The 21648-nt window shown below is 41.9% G+C and overlaps 1 protein-coding gene across 6 annotated transcripts in view; it reads left to right on the forward strand.

Moving 5' to 3' along the window:
- Positions 1-7086: 7086 nt before the first annotated feature.
- Positions 7087-21648, forward strand: part of CLYBL (citramalyl-CoA lyase) — a 283074-nt gene continuing 268512 nt past the window's right edge. For 5 of the 6 annotated variants that reach the window (XM_025441104.3, XM_025441105.3, XM_025441103.3 and 2 more), the window contains exon 1: positions 7087-7220. In XM_025441104.3, coding sequence (XP_025296889.1) covers positions 7132-7220 — 89 coding nt within the window. In that variant the 5' untranslated portion in view covers positions 7087-7131. The remainder of the gene's footprint in view (positions 7221-21648) is intronic. The other variant, XM_035704422.2, reaches the window with a different exon arrangement.

A 21648-nucleotide genomic window follows, 5' to 3' on the forward strand; every position in this document is an offset into this window, starting at 1 on the left:
AGTCCACACAGCAGGGAGTCTGCCTCAGATTATCTCTCCCCCTCTCTTGCACTCACATACTCTGTCACACATAAATAAAATCTATTTAAAAGCAAGCAAGCAAGCAAGCAAGCTTGCTCTACACCCCATATGGGGCTTAACATCAGGACCTGAGATCAGGAATCACATGCTCTACCAACTGAACCAGCCAGGTGCCCCTCAAAAAATTTTTCTTAAAGATTTATTTATTTATTTGTTTGTTTGTTTGTTTGTTTGAGAAAGAGAGTGAGAGAAAGAGAGTGGGGAGAGGGACAGAGGGAGAGAGATGAACCTCAAGCAGACCCCACAAATATTTATTCAGCATCTACTGTGTGTTAGGGATCATTTTAGGCATTGAAAATATAGTAGCAGACAAGGTAAACTCAGTTCCCACCCTCATGGGGTTTCCATCCTAACAGTAAGTAACATACTGTAAACAAAATGACAGTAACGGCGGGCAATAAACAAATAAATGTATACTGTAATTTGAAGTAGTGATAAGTGCTCTGTGTCTGTATTTAATGGGTTCAGGGGTGAAGAGTCTCTCTTTAAAAAAAAAGATTTTATTTATTTATTCATGAGAGACACACAGAGAGGCAGAGGGAGAAGCAGGGTCCTCAAGGGGAGCCTGACATGGGACTGGACCCCGAAACTCCAGGACCACGCCCTCCCCACAGGGAGCCTGCTTCTCCCTCTGCCTGTGTCTCTGCCTCTCTCTCTGCGTTTCTCATGAATACATAAATAAAATCTTAAAAAAAAAAAAAAGATTCAACACTTTGAGTTTAGCAAATGAGATTTGAACATCTGGAGTGTGCCAGGATACACCAGTGAACAAAACAGGAAAAAATCCCTGCCCTTACAGGGCTTACATTCAGCAAGGACATCATGTATCAGGTCATCAGGTGGTAACTTAGAAACGGGGACGTGCTGCGGAGGCAAGGAGGAGAGGATGGGCAAAGGCAGCGGAAGGCCGCCGGCGGCGCGGGCCCCTCGGCCTGCGGACACTAGAGGGAGCTGCAGCACACTCCTGGCGCCTGGATGGTACCGGATCTCGTTATATAATCCGTGTTTGGGAGCCAGAAGGAATTTTAGAGGTCAGCTGGTTTAACTTCCTCAGTACATAAAGAGAAAGTTATGGCTCAGAAGGTCCACAATGTGGTCGTTAGTTATTCTGCATCTGGCCTAAATTTGAGAGTCTCCTCCTCTCTCTCCAAGAAAGCCAGACATAGTCACCAACTATCAAAGGCAGTGCCTGCCAGGAGGTGAGGCTGGGAGGGTTTTGTATCAGAGCAGCAGGAGGGATGGATGATCTCAGAGTGTAGTTCTATCTATGCCACTGTTGAAAAATCATTCCACAGAACTTCTAATATGTCTTTCTAAGTGCAGCATTCTGAAGTCTTAAATCAGTGACATTGCCCTTCAGCCTTTGAGACTCAACACTGGTGAAAATAACCTATATCGGCCAGACACCAAAGGAAAGGAAAAATGGATTATGATAAAGAGCCTTTGGTGTTTATAACAAAAGAATAATGTAGCTTCATTTTCCTAATCATTACTGCCTTGCTTGGCTATTTAAGCTTTAAATGGTTGCAGTAAATCATCAGCTGATTAGCTATTTTCATCCAGTATCTCCTGGGGTGTGACGATTTGCCAAAGGTATAGTTGAGCTGATACGAAAGCCCAATATTTCTAAGATTAATAAGGAGAGTTATTTGAGTTTCATGACAATAACAAAACCAAGCGGTAACAATGTAATGCACTTCTATTCAGGAGACCTGTATTCTTTAGGGCAACATTGGTTGAGACTCAAGCATTCCCCAAGCTTACAGTCTGGCCCCAGGCAGTACCTTCCCCCAACGCTTTTAGATCCACTAGCCAGTCCCAGCTGGCTGTCCCATTCTCTGCAAAGTCCCAGGGTTGTCCTGCCCCTCTCAAGCAAAGGGAATTCCAGGATTCTTTCTGCTTCTGTATTCCTTTCCCTGTTATCACCTGCAGACTCAGGACCCACCTATTTTTCCCATTTACCTGTCTGCCTCTTTCACTATACTGAATAGCTTTCTTTTTAAAATCTTTTTTTCTTGAGGTGCCTGGGTGACTAAGTTGGTTACGCGGCTGACTCTTGATTTCAGCTCAGGTCATGATCTCAGGGTCAGGAGGTTGAGCCCAGGGTCGAGCCCTGCACTGGGTGTGGAACCTGCTTAAGATTCTCTCTGCCCCTCCCCTCCTTGCACTCTATCCCTCCACCCCCACCCCGGAAACACATGTGAGCTCCCTCTGTCTAGAGAAAATAAAATCTTTTTTCTTATTGTGGTAAAATATACAAAACATAAAATTTATCATTTTTAACCATTTTAAGTGTACAGTTCAGTAGTGGTTAATATATTCACATTATTATTTTTTTATATTCATATTATTATGCAACAATCACCACTATCCATCTCCAGACCTTTTTTCATCTAGTAGAACTGAAATTCTATACCCATTAAGCAGTAATTCCCCATCCCCACTTCCTTTCAGCCCCTGGCGACCTTCATTCTCTGACTCTATGAATTTGATTACTCTGGAAAACTCCTAGTAGTGGAATTATACTGTGTGTGTGTGTGTGTGTGTGTGTGCCTGGCTTATTTCATTGAGCATGATGTCCTCAAAGTTCATCCATATTGTAGCATGTTTCTGAATTCAGATAGCTTCTTGAGGTTAGCAATCATTCAATGTTTAAATTTGTTTGAGTTGGGGTACCTGGGTGGCTCAGTGGTTGAGCGTCTGCCTTTGTCTTAGGTCATGATTCTGGAGTCCTGGGATTGAGTCCCACATCAGGCTCCTTGCAGGGAGCCTTCTTTTCCCTCTGCCTATGTCTCTGCCTGTCTCTGTGTGTCTGTCTCTCATGAATAAACAAAATCTTTTAAAATTTTTGAGTTGAAAAAACTAGGTGGATACAAATGTAAAGTAATGAGATCTGTAAATAATCTCCAAAGGAAGGAAGTTAACATTGATAGCCCCATATCAACAGAAAAAACAGATCGACAGGCATGCATATATGGCCACAGTGTCTGGTACCCCATGCTGACCTGCTGCTTCACTTCCGCCTTCTAGATCTCATACAAATATCTCTTCTGAACAATCTCAACGTGGAACTACATAGTCAAGGAAATTCTGGGAGAAGTGGTGTCAGCTGAGCTGATCAACAGTGTGAAAGCCACTACAACGCCATTAGAGTATATACCAGACAGGAGAGTTTCCACATTGACCCGATACAGATAAGAACGAAACATTCTCTTTGCAATTTTACAAATGCGGTCCACAGATGGTCTCTGGCTTCATATATTTTAAACTTTCTCTTCTATGACCCACATATTTCTGGGCCACGTGCCTTAGAAACATATTCTTATTGAAACATGACCTCTGGCCTTGCATGTCTACACAGGTGAGGCAGCACACTGGGCAGTAGTATTCCTAGAAAGCAATCCTAAACCTGGACAGATAATAATAACTAAACATGGAAGTGCTTGCAAATCACATAAATACAGGGGTGCCTGGCTGGCTCAGTCAGTAGAGCAGGCAACTTTTGATCTCAGGATTGTAAGTTCAAGCCCCATGTTGGGTGTAGAGATTACTTAAAAATAAAATCTTTTCAAAAATCACATAGGGGTGCCTGGGTGGCTCAGTCGATTAAGCTGCAGACTCTTGATTTTGGCTTAGGTCATGATCTCAGGGTCCTAGGATGGAGCCCTGAATTGGGCTCCATGCTCAGAGGGGAGTCTGCCTCTCTCTCTTTCCCCCTGCCCCTCCCCATCTCTCTCTCTCTCTCTCTCTAATAAACAAATTTTAAAAATGCATTTAAAAAATCACATAAACACATTCTACTAGATCTAAGCCAAATATAGCTCAGCTCAACTTCTGCTTAACTGGACCCTCAAACTGCTGCAGCCACAGGGGTACCTGGCTGGCTCAGTCAGTAGACTATGTGACTCTTGATCTCGGCTCAAGAGTTCAAGCCCCATGTTGGGTGCAGAGATTACTTAAATAATTACATAACATTTTTTAAAAATGCCACTGCAACACCACCCAACACAAAAGAAGCCTGAGAGAAAGTAAGTTGCAGTATACAGAGAAAGTACCCTGACTAATGGTAGTTAAAGTATCTTACTTTTACAAAGACAAATGACCTGTGAACACACAGTAGGAGGGTCTTGTAAGGGGCCTATTCAAGTCAGGGGCCCTGAGGCTTAACCTTCAATGGTTTTGGGTAAAATTGCCTTTGGCTCTTTCTATGCTAAGTATTAATTGAACTGATTTTTGTTTTAATTTTTTTGTTAAGAATATTTTTCAACATATACAAAGGTGAGGAACATATAATCAACCCCACTCCCACCCTATGTACCAGCCACCCAGCTTCAATAATTATCAGTGTTGCTTCATTATTCTAGTGCTCACCATTGCTACCCCTGAGCTTATTATGCTCCAGAGGTAATGTTTCTGGCCCTTATTCTTCTTTCTCAGATCTCTGCAAGGTTCTTACCCTATTGGATTGCCTAATTTAACAGGATAATGAGTCTCTGCTAAATTTCATATTTTTAAAATGTCCTTGGGGCAAACATGTACTTTTATTTTACTTTTGGAGGCTGTGAATAAAAACAGATTTGACTAGCCTCAAAGGAGGAACTCTGGTTTCCTTTCTCTATTATAGCCAGAAATATGGGAAGTTAATAAAACTTTATTTTCAAATATACAAACATTAGAAAACAGTTCTTAATACCTATGAGTTAGTCCTCTCATGAAGAAGCTCAACAAAACCACAGGAGTCCTGGTGAGAAAGAGCATAGCTACAATTTCTTCAAGCAGAGTCTGAAAGAAATTCAATCAGCAAATGAGTCACTGGAGGTCCTACTTTACCTAAAAAGCCATAAGGTCCAGGGCATGTTTAATAAAGATAACTACTCATATGGCAGTTCTTGGAATTATAATGAGGTTGGTGGAACATTTTCGTTTTATGTTTATTAAATACCTACTGGTTAAAAGTCACTCACCCAGGTGCTCGTGGCACCAACACTGACAAGAAACACCAGGTCCCTGTTTTCCAAGAGCTCACAGTCTATTCTTGTAGATGGAGTTTTCAAACCAGAGAACTAGTCTGGTTTCTGGGAGTGGGACTGCCTACACAATACTAGTCTTTACCCCCTTAATGGTCATAACACATCCCCAAAGCCCAGCCCTATGATCAATGGGCAGCAGTTCCCTTCCACCTTGAGAATCCCCGAGGGAAAGGCAACAATAAGAAAGTGAATTCACAAATCTCCAAATATCATGATGAGGGCTGTGATGGAAACCATCAGGTTGCTGTGGCAGTGAAATATATTGGGAGGACACTCTGGGAAGTCAGTGCAGGCCTCTTTGGGCAGGTGACAGGTGGTCTAAGTGTGCTGGAGGATGAGAAGGTATCTCTGTGAGTGTTCTCGGGATGGGGAGCAGCATGCAGGAAGGCCCTGAAGTGGGAGATGGCTTAGTGAACTTTTAAAAAGTGGGAAAAAATGTGGGCCTGAAATAAGGTGGAGATAGGCAGGGTTGTGGTGAAGAACTCGGATTTTATTCTAAATGCTTCCCATTGGAAGCCACCTAAGGAATTCAAGAAGGGAATTGACATGATGATGATAATAATGAGAATGAATGCTACTGAACACTTGCTCTGGGCCAGCAAGGCTTTATTAAGCTCTTTATAGGCATTAACTCAACATATCCTTGTAACAGCCCTATGAGGTGAGTACTATTTATATTCCCATTTTATACAGGAGGAAACTGAAACAAAGAGAACTTAAGTAACTTGCCCAAAGTCACACAGCTAGTCACAAAGTCTGTTTTAATACCTTAGGAGTCCCCCAACTGTAAAGTAGTAGTTGTATTTGCTGCAACACTAGCAAGGAGTTAGAGTGAAGAGTTGTGTTTGCTGCTTGAGTGTTCAGCAAGCATTTCTCTGGCCCCAAAAGTTGCCCACAGCTGTTCTGATCCTACTACAGGCATATATGTCCCATAATGGATTAACTGCTAAAGTGTGCACATGGTGAGGCTCACAAATTTGTTAGGGAGTTCTTTTTTTTTTTTAAGATTTATTTATTCATGAGAGACACACACACACAGAGGCAGAGACACAGGCAGAGGGAGAGAAGCAGGCTCCATGCGGGGAGCCTGATGTGGGCCTCGATTTCAGGACTCCAGGATCACGCCCTGGGCCAAAGGCAGGCGCTAAACCGCTGAGCCACCCAGGGATCCCCTAGGCAGTACTTTTAACAACAAAAGAAACTAATCCCTAGAAAATTTGGCCTGTCTCTCTCTATGTCTATCATAAATAAATAAATAAATAAATAAATAAATAAATAAATAAATCTTTAAAAAAAAGTGGGGGTATCCCTGGGTGGCTCAGCGGTTTGGCTCCTGCCTTTAACCCAGGGCGTGATCCTGGAGACCCGGGATCGAATCCCACGTCGGGCTCCCGGTGCATGGAGCCTGCTTCTCCCTCCTCCTGTGTCTCTGCCTCTCCCTCTCTCTCTCTCTCTCTCTCTCTCTATCATAAATAAATAAATAAATCTTAAAAAAAGAAAAAAAGAAAATTTGAAAAAAAAAAGTTGCCTTGGGGATCCCTGGGTGGCGCAGCGGTTTAGCGCCTGCCTTTGGCCCAGGGTGCGATCCTGGAGACCTGGGATCGAGTCCCACATCGGGCTCCCGGTGCATGGAGCCTGCTTCTCCCTCTGCCTATGTCTCTGCCTCTCTCTCTCTCTGTGACTATCATAAATAAATAAAAATTAAAAAAAATAAAAAAAAAATAAAATGGTAATTCATGCTAAACTTTAAAAAAAAAAAAAAAGTTGCCTTAAAAAAACCCAGAAGCACCGAGAAAACTGGGTTCAGTCACCCAAAAAACCGCTCAAGAAAGGGCCACCCATCCGGAGTCCTGCTGTGCCTGCCGGGACCGCGGAGGAGTTTCGGCAGCAGGGACCCTCCCCCGGCTCCGGGCGGTGCTTCAGGGAGGGGGCGTGGCTTGCGGGGCGGGGCGGGGCCGGGTTGAGGGCGGGGCCACGTGGGGCGGCCCCCGGGGGCGGGGCGTAACGAGGAAGGACCGGAATGAGGCGGGGCGCGCGCGTCAGGAAGATGGCGCTGCGTCTGCTGCGGAGAGTGCCACTCGGGACGCCGGCGGCGGCGCTGCTGAGGCTGTAAGTGCGGGTCCCCGAGTCCCCCGCCGCCCGGCCCGGCCTCCCCAGTACCTGTCGGGAACCACCCCCCAGCCCACCCTCCGCCGGCCGGGAGCCCCGCGCGCTTCCCGCGCGCGGGCTCGACCTCTACCAAGGTCGCCGACGCTCCGCGAGGGTCGCCTCAGGGTCGCCTCTCCCGCGCGTGCTTTCCTGTGGGAGGGTCCTTGCTCGGGCCGGGGAAATGGGTACAAACGTTCGGTTTAGCAGCCCCAGAAGCACAAAACGAGCCTTTCCCGCAAGTGGAAACCGCGAACGCGCGGCTGTTTTATAAAAGGGTCCCGGAATCAGCCCCTGAGGGGTGGCTCGCCGCCTGAGAACACCCTCCACCCGTTTGTCCCCACAGAGGCTCCCGGACTGGTCTCGGGATCCCCTTTACACGCCGGAAAATTGTCGAGGACCCCGAAGAGCTTCTCTTGTGCCTATTAATTCTTATGGTGTGAGGAATTAAAACAAATTTAGTTTTTTTAAAAGATTTTGTTTATTCATGAGAGACACAGAGAGAGGCAGAGACACAGGCAGAGGGAGAAGCAGGCTCCCTGCGGGGAGCCCGATGCAGGACTTGATCCCTGGACCCCGGGATCACGCGCCCTGAGCCCGATCGCAGACACTCTGCCACTGAGCCACCCAGGCATCCCTAAAATAAAATTTAAAAGCACTCATTTATAAATGATAAACCCATAACATGTCAACACAAACGTAGGTCGTGAAAGAGAAGCATGGTTTCATATTTTTGAAAATCTCCTTAGTTTCATAAAGGACAACTGGACCCATCAACTGCTTTGGAAGAAGTTTACAAAGGAATTCTGGGTGCAGGCAGGTGCTAGTTGGAAGAGGGAAACCTCTCAGACCATCTCGAAGGATCTCGGGAACTCCCAGGTGTCTTTGGACCACACTTTGAGAACCCCTGGTCTGGTAGTTGGCCAACTACATGCACACACGTTATCTCATTTGATTTCCTGACCACCATGTGAAGAAGTCAGGAGACTTCTTTGTAAAGATGAAGAAACAGGCTTCAAGATGCTAAGTGATGCCCAGATGAGAATGGCAGAGTTTGGTTCCAAAAGCAAGTTTATGGCTCCTGGTCCAGAGCTGCTTACATTTGCCTGCTCCGTGCTTCCTGACCCACCAGTGTGTCCGGAGCTGAGACCTACCCGATGGTGTGCATCCCACCTTCCCCATTCCTAAACCTGAGCCTGGAACATGCCCTTGGGTTCAGGTGATCACCCCTGGAACCAGAGATGCTGCTGAGGCAATATACCCAGACCCTTCCAGCAGGCCCCTTTTCTTGCAGGCCAGCTTCTAAGGCTTGTTTAATAACAGATCCAGTCACCACATGCAGTCACCTACTTCTAAGAGATGAGCGTGGGGCTCATCTCTCAGTGCTCTTTGCTGTCCTTATTAGCATGCTGGCTCATTCTCTACACGCTTAACAGATCCTACTAAGGCCACAGCAGCAGGCTTTCATGCTGGGTGCTTCAGAGAGCCTACCCATGGGTTTAAGTCTTCTAGGTTTCTGCCCCTTCAGAACACACAGAGATGGGAGAAGTAAAGGTGTCAAATGCCAACTTAGAAAGGTCTGCTTAGAGATGCTTTAGTCTCTACCCCTTGGGTTGTGCTTAAGCTTCAGGTGGATGTGCCTGCCTCTGGTGGCTTTTCCTTCTGTTATTAGAGCATTAGCACCATTGCTGGTAGACAGGGACCATTCCTGGCTGCTCTTCTGAGTCTCCAATATTTTTCCTGATGTAGTGCTGTCCCTGATGCTGTCCTTTTCATCTTATCTCTGGCCCCGCTTTCTGTAGCTACTGCTCAATTTATGTACATACCTGGCCCTCCACTTGAGGGAGCATAACTCCCCACTCCTAGCAGTGCTTTTGGTAGGAGTGTCATTTAACCCCTCTCCACTGACAGAGCGAAGAAATAGATGTGTGAATAGCAACCCATGCATGTATTATTATAAATACATATTTTTTAAGGTAAGCTCTGAGCCCAAAGTGGGTCTTGAACTCATGGCTCTGAGATCGAGAGTCATATGTTCTATAGACTGAGCCATCCAGATACCCCTAAATATTTCTATATGTAACTATTGTATCTATATTAGGCTAAACATGCGTTCATACTACCTCCAGTTCTAATTTATTACCAGGGATCCCTGGGTGGCGCAGTGGTTTAGCGCCTGCCTTTGGCCCAGGGCACGATCCTGGAGACCCGGGATCGAATCCCACGTCAGGCTCCTGGTGCATGGAGCCTGCTTCTGCCTCTGCCTATGTCTCTGCCTCTGTCTCTCTCTCTCTCTCTGTGTGTGTGTGTGTGACTATCATAAATAAATAAACATTAAAAAAAAGATTTAATCTATTACCACATGGATCATTCTAGCTTCCTCCCCTTTGCTTATTGATCAGTTTTTACTACTGGAATTAGAAACTTGGTGCTACTCCCCCTCCCAAATCCCTTCCCCTAACCAAAAAGGAAAGAAAAGAAACCCGGCTCCCACCATCCAATTTCATCATACACACATAGCAGTATTTGGATTGTTAGATCATACTCCATGGGAAAAAAACTGTCAAAAGTACAGTACTTATGTGCAGTTCCACTCATTTCCTTAGTTACTTAGGTTGGTGGCATTTCGTCCTGTCCCCTTCAGTGAGATTGTTTCATACATCTGTGATAAAGGTAGATTCCCTTGTCACAGTCTGTATTCTTTCCTGGGGTCTCTTACCTCCTATGTGAATTTTTAAATTGCATATATTAAGGTTCACTCGTTTTGCTATAAAATTCTATGGATTTTTACAAATGAATAGTATCATGTATCTACCATAACGGTACTATACAGAATTGTTTTATTTCTCTAAAAATGCCTCTGTGCTTCATCTATTCATCCATCCTTCTTCCTCCGAATTCCTGGCAAGCACTGATCATGTTCCTGCCTCTAAAGTTTTGCCTTTTCCAGAATGTTGTATAATTGGAGTCATGTAGTATATAGTCCCTTTAGATGGTGTTCCTTCACTTGCAATGTGCCTTAAGGTTCCTCTGTGTTTTTTTCATGGCTTCATAACTCCTTTTATTGCTGAATATTCCATTGTAGAGATGTTTCATAGTTAATCTGTTTATTTGTTCACTGACTGAAGAACATTTTAGTTGCTTCTATAAAGTTTCAATAAAGCTGCTCTAAACATTCTCTCTCTCTCTTTTTTTAAAATTTTGTTTATTTATTCATGAGAGACAGAGACATAGGCAGAGGGAGAAGCAGGCTTCCCACAGGGACCCTGCTGCAGGACTCGATCCTAGGACTCCGGGATCACAACCTGAGCCAAAGGCAGACACTCACCCACTGAGCCACCCAGGTTCCCCTGTGCTAAACATTCTTGTGCAGGTGTTCTATGTGCATAAGTTTTCAGATTAATTGAGTAAATACCTAGGAGTATGATTGTGTGTAAAAGTATAAATTTAGCTTTGGAGAAACACCCAAATTATGTTCCAAAGTGCCTGTGCCATTTTGCATGCTGCCCATCATCAATGAAAGTTCTTGTTGTTGTGCCAGCATTTAGTATTGGCAGTTAATTTTTTTTTGTTTAGTCATTCTAATAGGTATGTACTGGTATCTGTTGTTCTCTCTCTTTTTTTTAAAGATTTTATTTATTTATTAGAGAGAGTAAGTAAGAAGGCATGAGCAGGGGGAGGATCAGACTCCCTGCTGAGCAGGGAGCCTGATGTAGGGCTGGATCCCAGGACCCTGGGATCATGACCTGAGCTGAAGGCTGATGCCTAACTGACTGAGCCACCCAGGCGCCCCTCTGTTGTTGTTTTACCATTAATTTGTTTAACTTGAAGTTCTTTGGTGTCAAATGATGTTGAGCATCTTTTCAGATGTTTATTTGCTGTCTGTGTATCTTCTTTGGTGAGCTGGCTATCTAGATCTTCTGCCTATTTCTTGGATTGTTTTCTTATTGTTAAGTTTTAAGGCTTTTTTGCATATTTTAAATACAAGACTTTCATAGATATATGTTTTGCAAATATTTTCTCCCAGTCTGTGACTAGTCTTTTCATTCTCTAAATAGTATCTTTCACAGAAGTTTTTTATTATTTATTTTAGAAGTTTTTTATTTTAATGAAATCATGCTTATTGATTGTTTTCCCCATGGACCATGCTTTTGCCTTTATTTTTTCTTTTAAGACTTACTAATTTAGGGGATCCCTGGGTGACTCAGCAGTTTGGCGCCTGCCTTCCACCCAGGGCACGATCCCCGGATCGGGTCCCACATCGGGCTCCTTGCCTGGAGCCTGCTTCTCCCTCTGCCTGTGTCTCTGCCTCTCTCTCTCTTTCATGAATAAATGAATAACATCTTAAAAAAAAAAAGGTGTACTAATTTAGGGGCACCTGGGTGGTTCAGTGGTTGGGCATCTGCCTTTGGCTCAGGGCGTGATCCTGGGGTCCTGGGATCAGGTCCCACATTGGGCTCCCTGCAGGGAGCCTGCTTCTTCCTCTGCTTATGTCTTTGCCTTTCTCTCTGTCTCTTATGAATAAATAAATAACATCTTTAAAAAAAGATTTATTAATTTATTTGAGAGAGGACAGGGGGAGAGGGAAAGAATCCTCAAGCAGACTCCCTGCTGAGCACAGAGCCTGAAGCTGGGACCCTGAGATCGCAGGACCCTGAGATCAATACCTGAGCTGAATGCTTAATGGGCTGAGCCCCTGCTTTTGTTGTTATATTTAAGAACTCATTGCCAAATCCAAAGTCACATAGATTTTCTCCTGTATTGCCTTCTAAGTTTCACAGTATTATGTTTTACACTTGGGTCTATAATCCATTTTAAGTTGTTTTTGCTTTTTGTCATGAATGGATATTGGATTTTGTCAAGTTCTTTTTCTGCATCAATTAATATAATCATATGATTTTCCTTGTTTAGCCTGTTGATGTGGCGGATTACATTAATTGATTTTTGAATGTCAAACCAGCTTTGTATACCTGGAATAAATCCTACTTGATCATGGTGTATAATTCTCTTTATTATATTGTTGGATTTGATTTGCTTATATTTTCTTGAGGGTTTTCCATCTATGTTCATGAGAGATACTGGTATTGGTCTGTAGTTTTCCTTTTATGTGGTGTGTTTATTGAGTATTGGCTTCTGTATGTCTCATGTCCTTTTTGTTCCTCTGTTCCTTTCTTACTGCTTTTTTGTGCATTAAATGAATATTTTGTAATGTTTTACTATTTTAAATTTCTTTAATGATTTTTAACAATTTTTTAACTTTTTAATTGTATTTTTATTTTTCAGATTTTATTTATTTATTTATTTGCCAGAGAGAGGGAGAAAGCACAAGCAGAGGGAGCAAGTAGGCAGAGGGAGATAGAGAAGCAGGCTCCCCATGGAGCAGGGTGCCTGATACAGGGCTCAGTCCCAGGATCCTGAGATCATGACCTGACCTGAAGGCAGACTTTTAAGCAACTGAGCCACGCAGGCACCCCATTTAATTGTATTTGTATTTTTAAAGGGCTTTTTATTAGTGATTACTCTAGGGCTTATCATATATATATTTTTTTAAAGAATTGTGGTAAAATAAAAACAAAATATATGTAACATAAACTTTGTCATTTTAACCATTCTAAGTGTACAATTTAGTGGCATTATCACATTCACACTGTTGTGCAGCCCTTGCCACTATCTATTTCCAAATTTTGTTCATCACTCCAAACAGAAACTCTGAACCCATTGAGTAAATAACTCCTTCCCCCAGTACCTGGTAATCCCTAATCTACTTTCTGTCTCTCTGAATTTGCTGATTCTAGATATTTCATGTAAGTGGAATCATGCAATTTTTGTTCTTTTGTTTCTGGCTTATTTCACTTTGCATATTTTCAAGAATCATTCATTTTGTAGCATGTATCAGAACTTCATTCCTTTTTGTGATTCAACGATATTCCATTGTATATATATTACTATATACATCTTAATTTATCAGAATCTACTTTTTAAAAATTTTTAAATTAAATTTAATTTTTTTAAGATTTTATTTATTCATGAGACACACACATACACAGAGAGGCAGAGACACAGGCAGAGGGAGAAGCAGGCTCTATGCAGGGAGTCTGACATGAGACTCGATCCTGGGTCTCCAGGATCAGGCCCTGGGCTAAAGGTGGTGCTAAACCGTTGAGCCACCTGGGCTGCCCCTCAGAACCTACTTTTGATTTATACTAACTTAATTCCAGAAGTTAGAGAAAGTTCCTTCTATATAATTCTATTTCCTTTCTTTTTTTCTTCCATTTATTTATTTATTTATTTATTTATTTATTTATTTATTTTTTCTTCCTCTTTTAAAAAAAAAAATTTATTAGAGAGAGAACATACAAGCAGTGGGAGTGGCAGAGGGAAAGGGAGAAGAAGCAGATTTCCCACTGAGCAGGGGACCTGGTATGGGACTCAATCTCAGGACCGCAGGATCATGACCTGAGCTGAAGTCAGATGCTTAACTGACTGAGCCACCCAGGTGCCCTCTTCTTTTCTTAATTTTTTTCCTTTTTTTTTTTTTTAAACAAAAAGGTTTATTTATTTATTTGAGAGAGAGAGAGCACATACATGAGGGTGCTTATATGCCAGGAGAGAGGGAAGTGGGGCAGAGGGAGAGAGAGAATTTCAAGCAGACTCCAGGCTGAATGGTATTATAGTTATACATATTGTATTTATATGTTACAAACCCAGTATGCACTGTTATAGTTCTACTTATATACTTTTATGTCATTTCTTTATTTTTAAAATAGGCAGTCTTTTTGTGCTCTCTGTCAAATAAATAAATCTTAAAAAAATAGAAATTTAGAGAAGGAGATGCAAATACACACACGCTTTATAGTATTTGTTATTGTTACCTTCTTATTTACTATTTCTGGTCCTCTTCATTTGTTCCTAATTATTTGAGTCACCATCTGGTGCCATTTTTTTTTTTTTCAGCCTAATACATCTTTGCTTTCACTCATCTTTGTCTAGTTATCAGTAAATATCTTACGTTTCTATATGTTATAGACCTAACAACACAATTATATAATGCTCTTCTGTATAGTTGCTTTTAAATTAGATAAGAAAAGAGGAGAAATATGGATTTATATTTAATTACCTTGCCACAGTTCTGTGTGTGTGTGTGTGTGTGTGTGTGTAAGAGTTTGAATTACTGTCTGGGATCACTTACTTTCAGTCTGAAGAACTTCCTTTAGTATTTCTTCTAATGTGGGTCTGCTGGCAATAGCTCTGCACATGTGTGTGGCCTTTTAGAATCCCAGGAATATGTCAGAGCTTTTCAAAACTTCTTATGGACATTTCGTTTTCCAGCGTTTCCTTTTTTAAACAAATTATATGTTTTAGGTATACAGCTTTATAACTTGACATCTGCATACACACATAGCAATCACCACCATAGGTCTAGTTACTGTCCATCACCATTTTGCCAACTCCTCCACCCCCTTAACCCATAACCATTAGTCTGTTCTCTGTATCTATGAGATTATTTTTGTTTCATTCATTCATTTCTGTTGTTTTTTAGATTCCACATAGGAGTAAGATTTTATATTTGTCTTTATCCATCTAACTAATTTGCTTGACACAATACCCATGTTCATCCATGTTTTTGCAGATGGCAAGATTACATTCTCTTTCATGGCTGAGTTTGACTTCATTATATAAATATAACATTCATCTATTGATGGACATTTTGTTTTTAAAGGTTTTATTTATTTATTCATGAGAGACACTGATACAGGCAGAGGGAGAAGCAGGCTCCATGCCGGAAGCCCGATGTGGTACTCAATCCCAGGACTCCAGGATCATGCTCTGAGCTGAGCTTGACTGCTGAGCCACCAGGTCGACCCTACTGATGGACATTTTATTTCTGTATCTTGACTATTGTAAACTATGCTGCAGTGAACATAACAAGAAACAGGAGTGCGTATAATTTTAACTAAAGTTTTCTTATTCTTTGGATAAATACCCAGAAGAAGAATAGCTGAGTCATATGGTAGTTCTATTAATTTTTTGAGGAAACTCTATACTGTTTTCCAGTGGCTATACCAATTTATAATCCCACCAACAGTGCGTGAGGGTTCCCTTTTCTCTACATTCTAACACTTGTTATTTTTTGTCTTTTTGATAATAGCTATTTTTACAGGTATTAGGTGATATCTCATTTTGGTTTTGAGTTGCATTTCCCTAGTAGTTAGTGATGTAGAACATCTTTTCATGTGCCTGTTGGCCATCTGGATGTATTTTTTGGAGAAATGTCTATTTAGATCCTTTCCCCATTTCTTAATCATGTTGTTTGTTGTTGTTGGGTTGGATGAATTCCTTTTATATATTTTGGATATTAACCTCCTATCGGATATATGTTTTACAGATATTTTCTCCCATTCAGTAGGTTGCCTTTTCATTTTCCTGATGATTTCTTTTGCTGTGCTGAAGCTTTTTGCTTTGATGTAGTTCCATTTATTTATTTTTGCTTTTGTTTTTCCTGCCTTTGAAGTCCAGTCCACAAAGAGGTTGCTGAGACGGATGTCAAGGACTTTACCACCTATGTTTTCTTCTAAGAATTTTATGGTTTATGGTCTTATATTCAAGTTTTTAATCCATTTTGAGTTAATTTTTGTGTATGGTGTAATACAGTGGTCTAGTTTTATTCTTCTGCATGTAGCTATCCAGGTACCTCAACACTATTTATTCAAGAGACCATTCCTTCTGCATTATATATTCTTGGGTCCAGCTTTTCCTTTTAAGCTTTTTAGTTTCCCTGTTGTTTGCTCTATTATCTGCTATCTCAGGTGGCGGTGATATTAAATAATTGCTTCTGATTTGACAAACGCTCTCAGGGAAAATGCTATGCCCACGATTCAGGCTCTGAACTGGGTGAGCCTTGGAAGTGGGATTTTCTAGGGGACTACTGGATAGGTGAGATAGTTGTCAGTTCTCTGTAAATGGTGCTTTAAAAGAGCTCTAACCCTGCCCTGCTTCCTCCAGTGGCTGCCAGGCTGCTGGTTTAAGACCACGATTGTGGCTCTTGGTTTTCAGGCTACCTCTGAGCTAGGGAGAAGGAGTGGGTAAGTTAAAAAGAAAAAAAACAAAACAAAAAAACACAACACCCACATAGTTTGTTGTTCTTACCGAGATTCTTCCGTGTTTTTTGAAGAAATGCTCCCAGGTTGCTGCAAGCCTCTGATTAATTTCTAGAGTTCTAAAAATGTTGATTTTGACAATTTTTGCCAATATTTTCTTTGCTTTTATGGAGGATTGGGTTTTTGAATGTCCTTTCTCTGCAATTTTGTTGAAGTCACCCCTGCTTAGAATTTTGATCAAGAATGGATTTATTTTTTCTCTCTTTTTAAAGATTTTATTTATTTATTCATGAGAGACACACACAGAGACAGAGAGAGAGAGAGAGATAGGGAGAGGCAGAGACACAGGCAGAGGGAGAAGCAGGCTCCATGCAGGGAGCCTGAGGTGGGACTCGATCCCGGGGCCCCAGGGTCACGCCCTGAGCTGAAGGCGGCGCTAAACCACTGAGCCACTGGGCAGCCACTGAGCTGCCCTCAAGAATGGATTTGAATGTATAAAATGTTTTTCCGGTATCTATTGTGGTGATCATGTGGCTTTTCTTCTTTAGTGTGTTAATATGATGTTAATTAGATTGATTTTTTTTTAAAGATTTGTTTATTTATTCATAGAGACACACACACACACACACACACAGAGAGAGGCAGAGACACAGGCAGAGGGAGAAGCAGGCTCCATGCAGGAAGCCTGACGTGGGACTGGATCCCAGGTCTCCAGGATCACGCCCCGGGCTGCAGGTGGCGCTAAACCGCTGCGCCACCGGGGCTGCCCTAGATTGATTTTTAAAGTTAAGCTAACTTTGCATTCCTGGAATAAACTCTACTTGATCATGATGTATGATTTTTTTAAAAGATTTTATTTATTTATTTGAGAGAGAGAGAGCAGGTGAGCAAGGGCAAGGGCAGAGGGATAGGGAAAAACAGACTCCATGCTGAGTGAGGAGCCTAAAGCGGGGCTCCATCCCAGGACACTGAGATCATGACTTGAGCCAAAGTCAAATGCTTTATTAACTGAGCCACCCAGGCACCCCATGATGTATTATTCTTATATATTGTTGAATTGAATCTGCTAACGGTTTGCTGAAGTTATTTGCATTTGGGGGTGCCTGGGTGGCTCAGTCAGTTAAGCATCTGCCTTCAGCTCATGTCATGATCGATCCCATGGTCCTGGGATCAAGCCCCATATAGGGCTCCCTGCTCAGTAGGGAGTCTGCTACTCCCTTTCCCTCTGCCTGCCACTCTGGCTGCTTGTGCTCACACTCTCTCTGTCAAATAAAGAAACAAACAAATGAATAAATAAAATCTTTAAAGTTTTTTGCATCTGTGCTCATAAAGAACATTAGCCTATAGTTTTTTGGTACTATTTTGGTCTGGGTTTGGTATAGGGATAATAATGGCCACATAGAATTCATTGGAGAGGAATACCCAGGTGGCTCAGTTGGTTAAGCATCTGCCTTCGTCTCAGATCTTGATCTCAGGGTTCTGGGGGCCCACATTAGGCTTCCTGCTCAGCAGGGAGTCTGCTTTTCCCTCTCCTCCCTGTTGCTGCTCTCTCTTGCTATCTCTGTCTCTCTCAAATACATAAATACAATCTTAAAAAAAATTCATTGGAGAGTGTTCTATTTTCTGGAATGGTTAGTGTAAATTGGCAGTATTTTTTTTACTTAAATGTTTGTACCTGGAGTTTTCTTTGTAAAAAAATTTTAAACTACAAATTTAGTTTCTTAATAGATATAAGGTAACTGAAGTTATCCACGTTCTTCTTGGTTATTTGTGGCTTTCAAGGAATTTGTCCCGTTCATCTAAGTTGTCAAATTCAGGGACATAAGAGTTGTTCATGTTTTTTTTTTTTTTAAAGAGTTGCTCATGTTAATGCCTTATCCTTTTTCTTACAGCTTTATAAGGTATAATTTGTGTATCAAAAATTCATCTTTTGGGCAGCCCTGGTGGCTTAGCGGTTTAGCGCCGCTTTCAGCCCAGGGTGTGATCCTGGAGATCTGGGATCGAGTCCCATGTCAGGCTTCCTGCGTGGAGCCTGTTTCTCCCTCTGCCTGTGTCTCTGCCTCTCTCTCTCTGTGTCTCTCATGAATAAATAAATAAAATTTATTTTAAAAATAATAATAACTTAAAAAATTCATCTTTTGTAAGTGTGGAATAATCTTTAGTGAATTCATAGACTTGTGCATCCATCACTACAGTCCAGTGTTAGATCCCTCCAAATTGCCATCTTCCAGATTCCCTCAAGCCCATTTTCAATTAACCCTCACTCCCACTGCCGGCCCTGTCACCTTTTAATGGGCATAAAGTACCATCAGTAGTCACGTGCCCCTCTCCCTATTTTTTTTTCTCTCTCGTTTTCATTTGGTCTGGCTACAGTTTTGTCAGTTTTATTTATCCTCTTAAAGAACCATCTTTCAGGGATCCCTGGGTGGCTCAGCAGTTTAGCACCTGCCTTTGGCCCAGGGCGTGATCCTGGAGACCTGGGATCAAGTCCCGCATTGGGCTCCCTGCATGGAGCCTGCTTCTCCCTCTGCCTGTCTCTCTCTGTCTCTCTCTGTCTCCGTGTGTGTGTGTCTCATGAATAAATAAAATCTTAAAAAAAAAATCTTTCAGTTTTATTTGTTTTTTCCTGTTTTTCTGTTTTCTGTTACATTGATTTATATTCCTATCTTTATTATTTCCTATGTTAAGCTTACTTTGGGTTTAATTTGCCCATTTCTTCTTGCTTCTTAAGGTGGAAATTTAGATCTATTTTTTTAATATAAGCTTTTAATAATAAATTGCCTCTAGGGTTTATTTTAACTACCTCTAGCAAACTATGAGAGTTTTCTGATCCCTATAATCTCTTTTCACCTCTTACCTTGATCCTCTTTTTTTCTAAAGTAGTTAGTAGTAAAACTCTCAAAGGAACTACCTCTTGCCTTGCAGTATCAGGTTAGAGAGGAGCCTGGTATGGGAAAAAAAAATAGGTGAAGGTAGTTTAGAGAGGGACAAAGACAAACTAAGCATCTGAGACTGAGTAAGCAGGAGGGAACAGTATGCAAAGAGGCAGCAGGGTTGTGTAAGTGGCTGAGGGAGCTTGACTGGGGTTACCTGTTAGAGGTCCCAGTAGTCCCTTTTATAGATTTTGCCTGAGTTTTGAAGATTTCTAAGGTTGTGGTGACAACCATTGCTGTCCCTCTATACTACTGTGAGGCCATTAAAAGAAGGGAGGGAAGGAATTAAAAGGGAGTATGGAAAGGGAAGAAAAGAGGTATACATGGGGGAGGCCAAAGGGCAGAGAAGAACAGAAGTGGTGAGAAAGGGGAGAAACGTTTACAGAATGAATGCTAAAAAGCAGGCAAGGATTAAAAAGGACTGAGAAATTTAAAAATGATCATTTTGAAAAGAACTAGAATAAGAGTGAATATGTATACTTTGCTACTTGAACTGTTATTAATAGGTCAATGTGGAATATTACTTGAAAATATATATTGGCATCATTAGAAATTGACTTGCCCAGGTACATGGTGAGAAGCTAAAAGGGAATGCTATAATCAAAAGTTGTTTTGAGTTGCAAGGCAGAAAGTAATTTTAAGTGGTCCAGGGAGGCAAGGGACCAATGATTTCAGCTTGCCCAGGACTGGCCTGGTTTTAGCACTGAAAGTCCTGCCTTCCAAGAGGCCTCTCTATTTCAGGTAAAGCTGGATAGTTATTCACTGTAGAGATAGAGAAGTGAAAGGCTGAAGGATGAAGTGAAAAATGATCAAAGATGGTAGACCAAAAGTTCAAGATCGGAGCTCTAGCCTTTTAGAATGGCCTCCTAAAAGAATGGAATGGGACAGAGTATTCCGAATGTTTTAATGGAGAAAGAAATGCCTCTGTTGGAGGCTGAAGGGAAGAGAAAGAGGGAGGAGACTCTGAGGGTGCAGGAAATACCATGAGAGGGTACACAGATCAGGAGTAGCCTGTGAACAGGGGACATGTCCTCAGGCTGGACAGAGGAGTTGGTGGGAAATGAGGTAACCCAGAGCAAAAACTAGTGGCCAACAGCCAAGCTGGTGATCAAGAACTAAAAGTGGTAGCTGGGCCTGAATTGGAAGATGCACGTGTGTGGGTGGTACCTCCTGGAGAAGATGTCCTTGCAAGGAGAAATTCCCAGCAAAGTGCTGTTTGTTAAAACAAGGCTGCGCCAAGTCTACTAAATAGCATAGCCTTTGCTGTGGATCTCTTCCAGCTGTGTTAGGGCTTCTGCTCCGATTGTACTGTTTCTCTGTCATAGAATTTTATGTGAACTAGAACCATCTGTGTGGGTACAGGCCAAGAGAAAGGACTTTGGGTAACCCAGATGGTTTCTATGGAAGAGGCCAAGGAGTAGAGGAAAGACTGAGACCTGAAAATGAATTCTTGACTGAATAACCATTACCCTCCACCCCCTTTACCCTGTGGATCCATGGGGGGAGCTGAGGACAGTTTCACCACATGTGTTTTTCTTTACTCCCCTCTGAGTAACTGTGGCCACCAAAGTCTGTGCCACCCAAGGAAGTCTCCTGAGTGTCCCTGTTTTTTAGAATGCTTGAGTGGCATATACACTTTATGATTCTAGAAATACTCCATGGTGGCGAGTAGAGGATGGAGTATTTTCTGAAGTTACATTTGAGGCTTAGAAAGTGAACATATATGCTTGGTTGTGGATGAGCCTGGTGGAGAACATCATCATACATGGTCAGTGAGATAGCATCTACAGAGTGGCTGGCACCACTCAGCATTTGTACTTCACTGAAGTGCTTATTTTCTCCAGTTACAGGTTTTTAACAGCCAGGGTCTGATTGATGTAATTTCTAAGAACAGTCTTTGGTCACAGTTTCCCTTAACTGAATGTTGTGGCTGCCCTAAAGGAGCTACTGTTTTATGTGTGACTCCCTGTGAGGCAGTCTGTAGAGGCATGTGGCTAAAATTTTAGGAAGGAAGGGAGAAGAAAGCTGGGCTCCTTGGGGAGTGATTATTGGTAGGTTTGATAAATATTCTTAAGATGGAAAAGTTGTTAATTGTAAAAACAATACACTCTCTGCCCCTGAGTGCAACTGGAGCTGTGTTCTGTTGTTAAATTTTGCTTTGTTATTCCTCTATGCATCGTTCATGAGCTTGACAAGTTTAGAATTTTATTAGTTAATTTAAAAAATTGGAAATAATGTTTATGTTTTCATATCAGTCACTTGGATATGAATTTAAATCCATTCTAATTAAAACAAACTTATTGTTGTTACTTGAGTGTTTTATGACTTATCAATTAACTCACTTGAATGAGTAGATAATAT

This window comes from Canis lupus, chromosome 22, assembly GCF_003254725.2.
Source record: "Canis lupus dingo isolate Sandy chromosome 22, ASM325472v2, whole genome shotgun sequence".
Taxonomy (NCBI): Eukaryota; Metazoa; Chordata; class Mammalia; order Carnivora; family Canidae; genus Canis; species Canis lupus.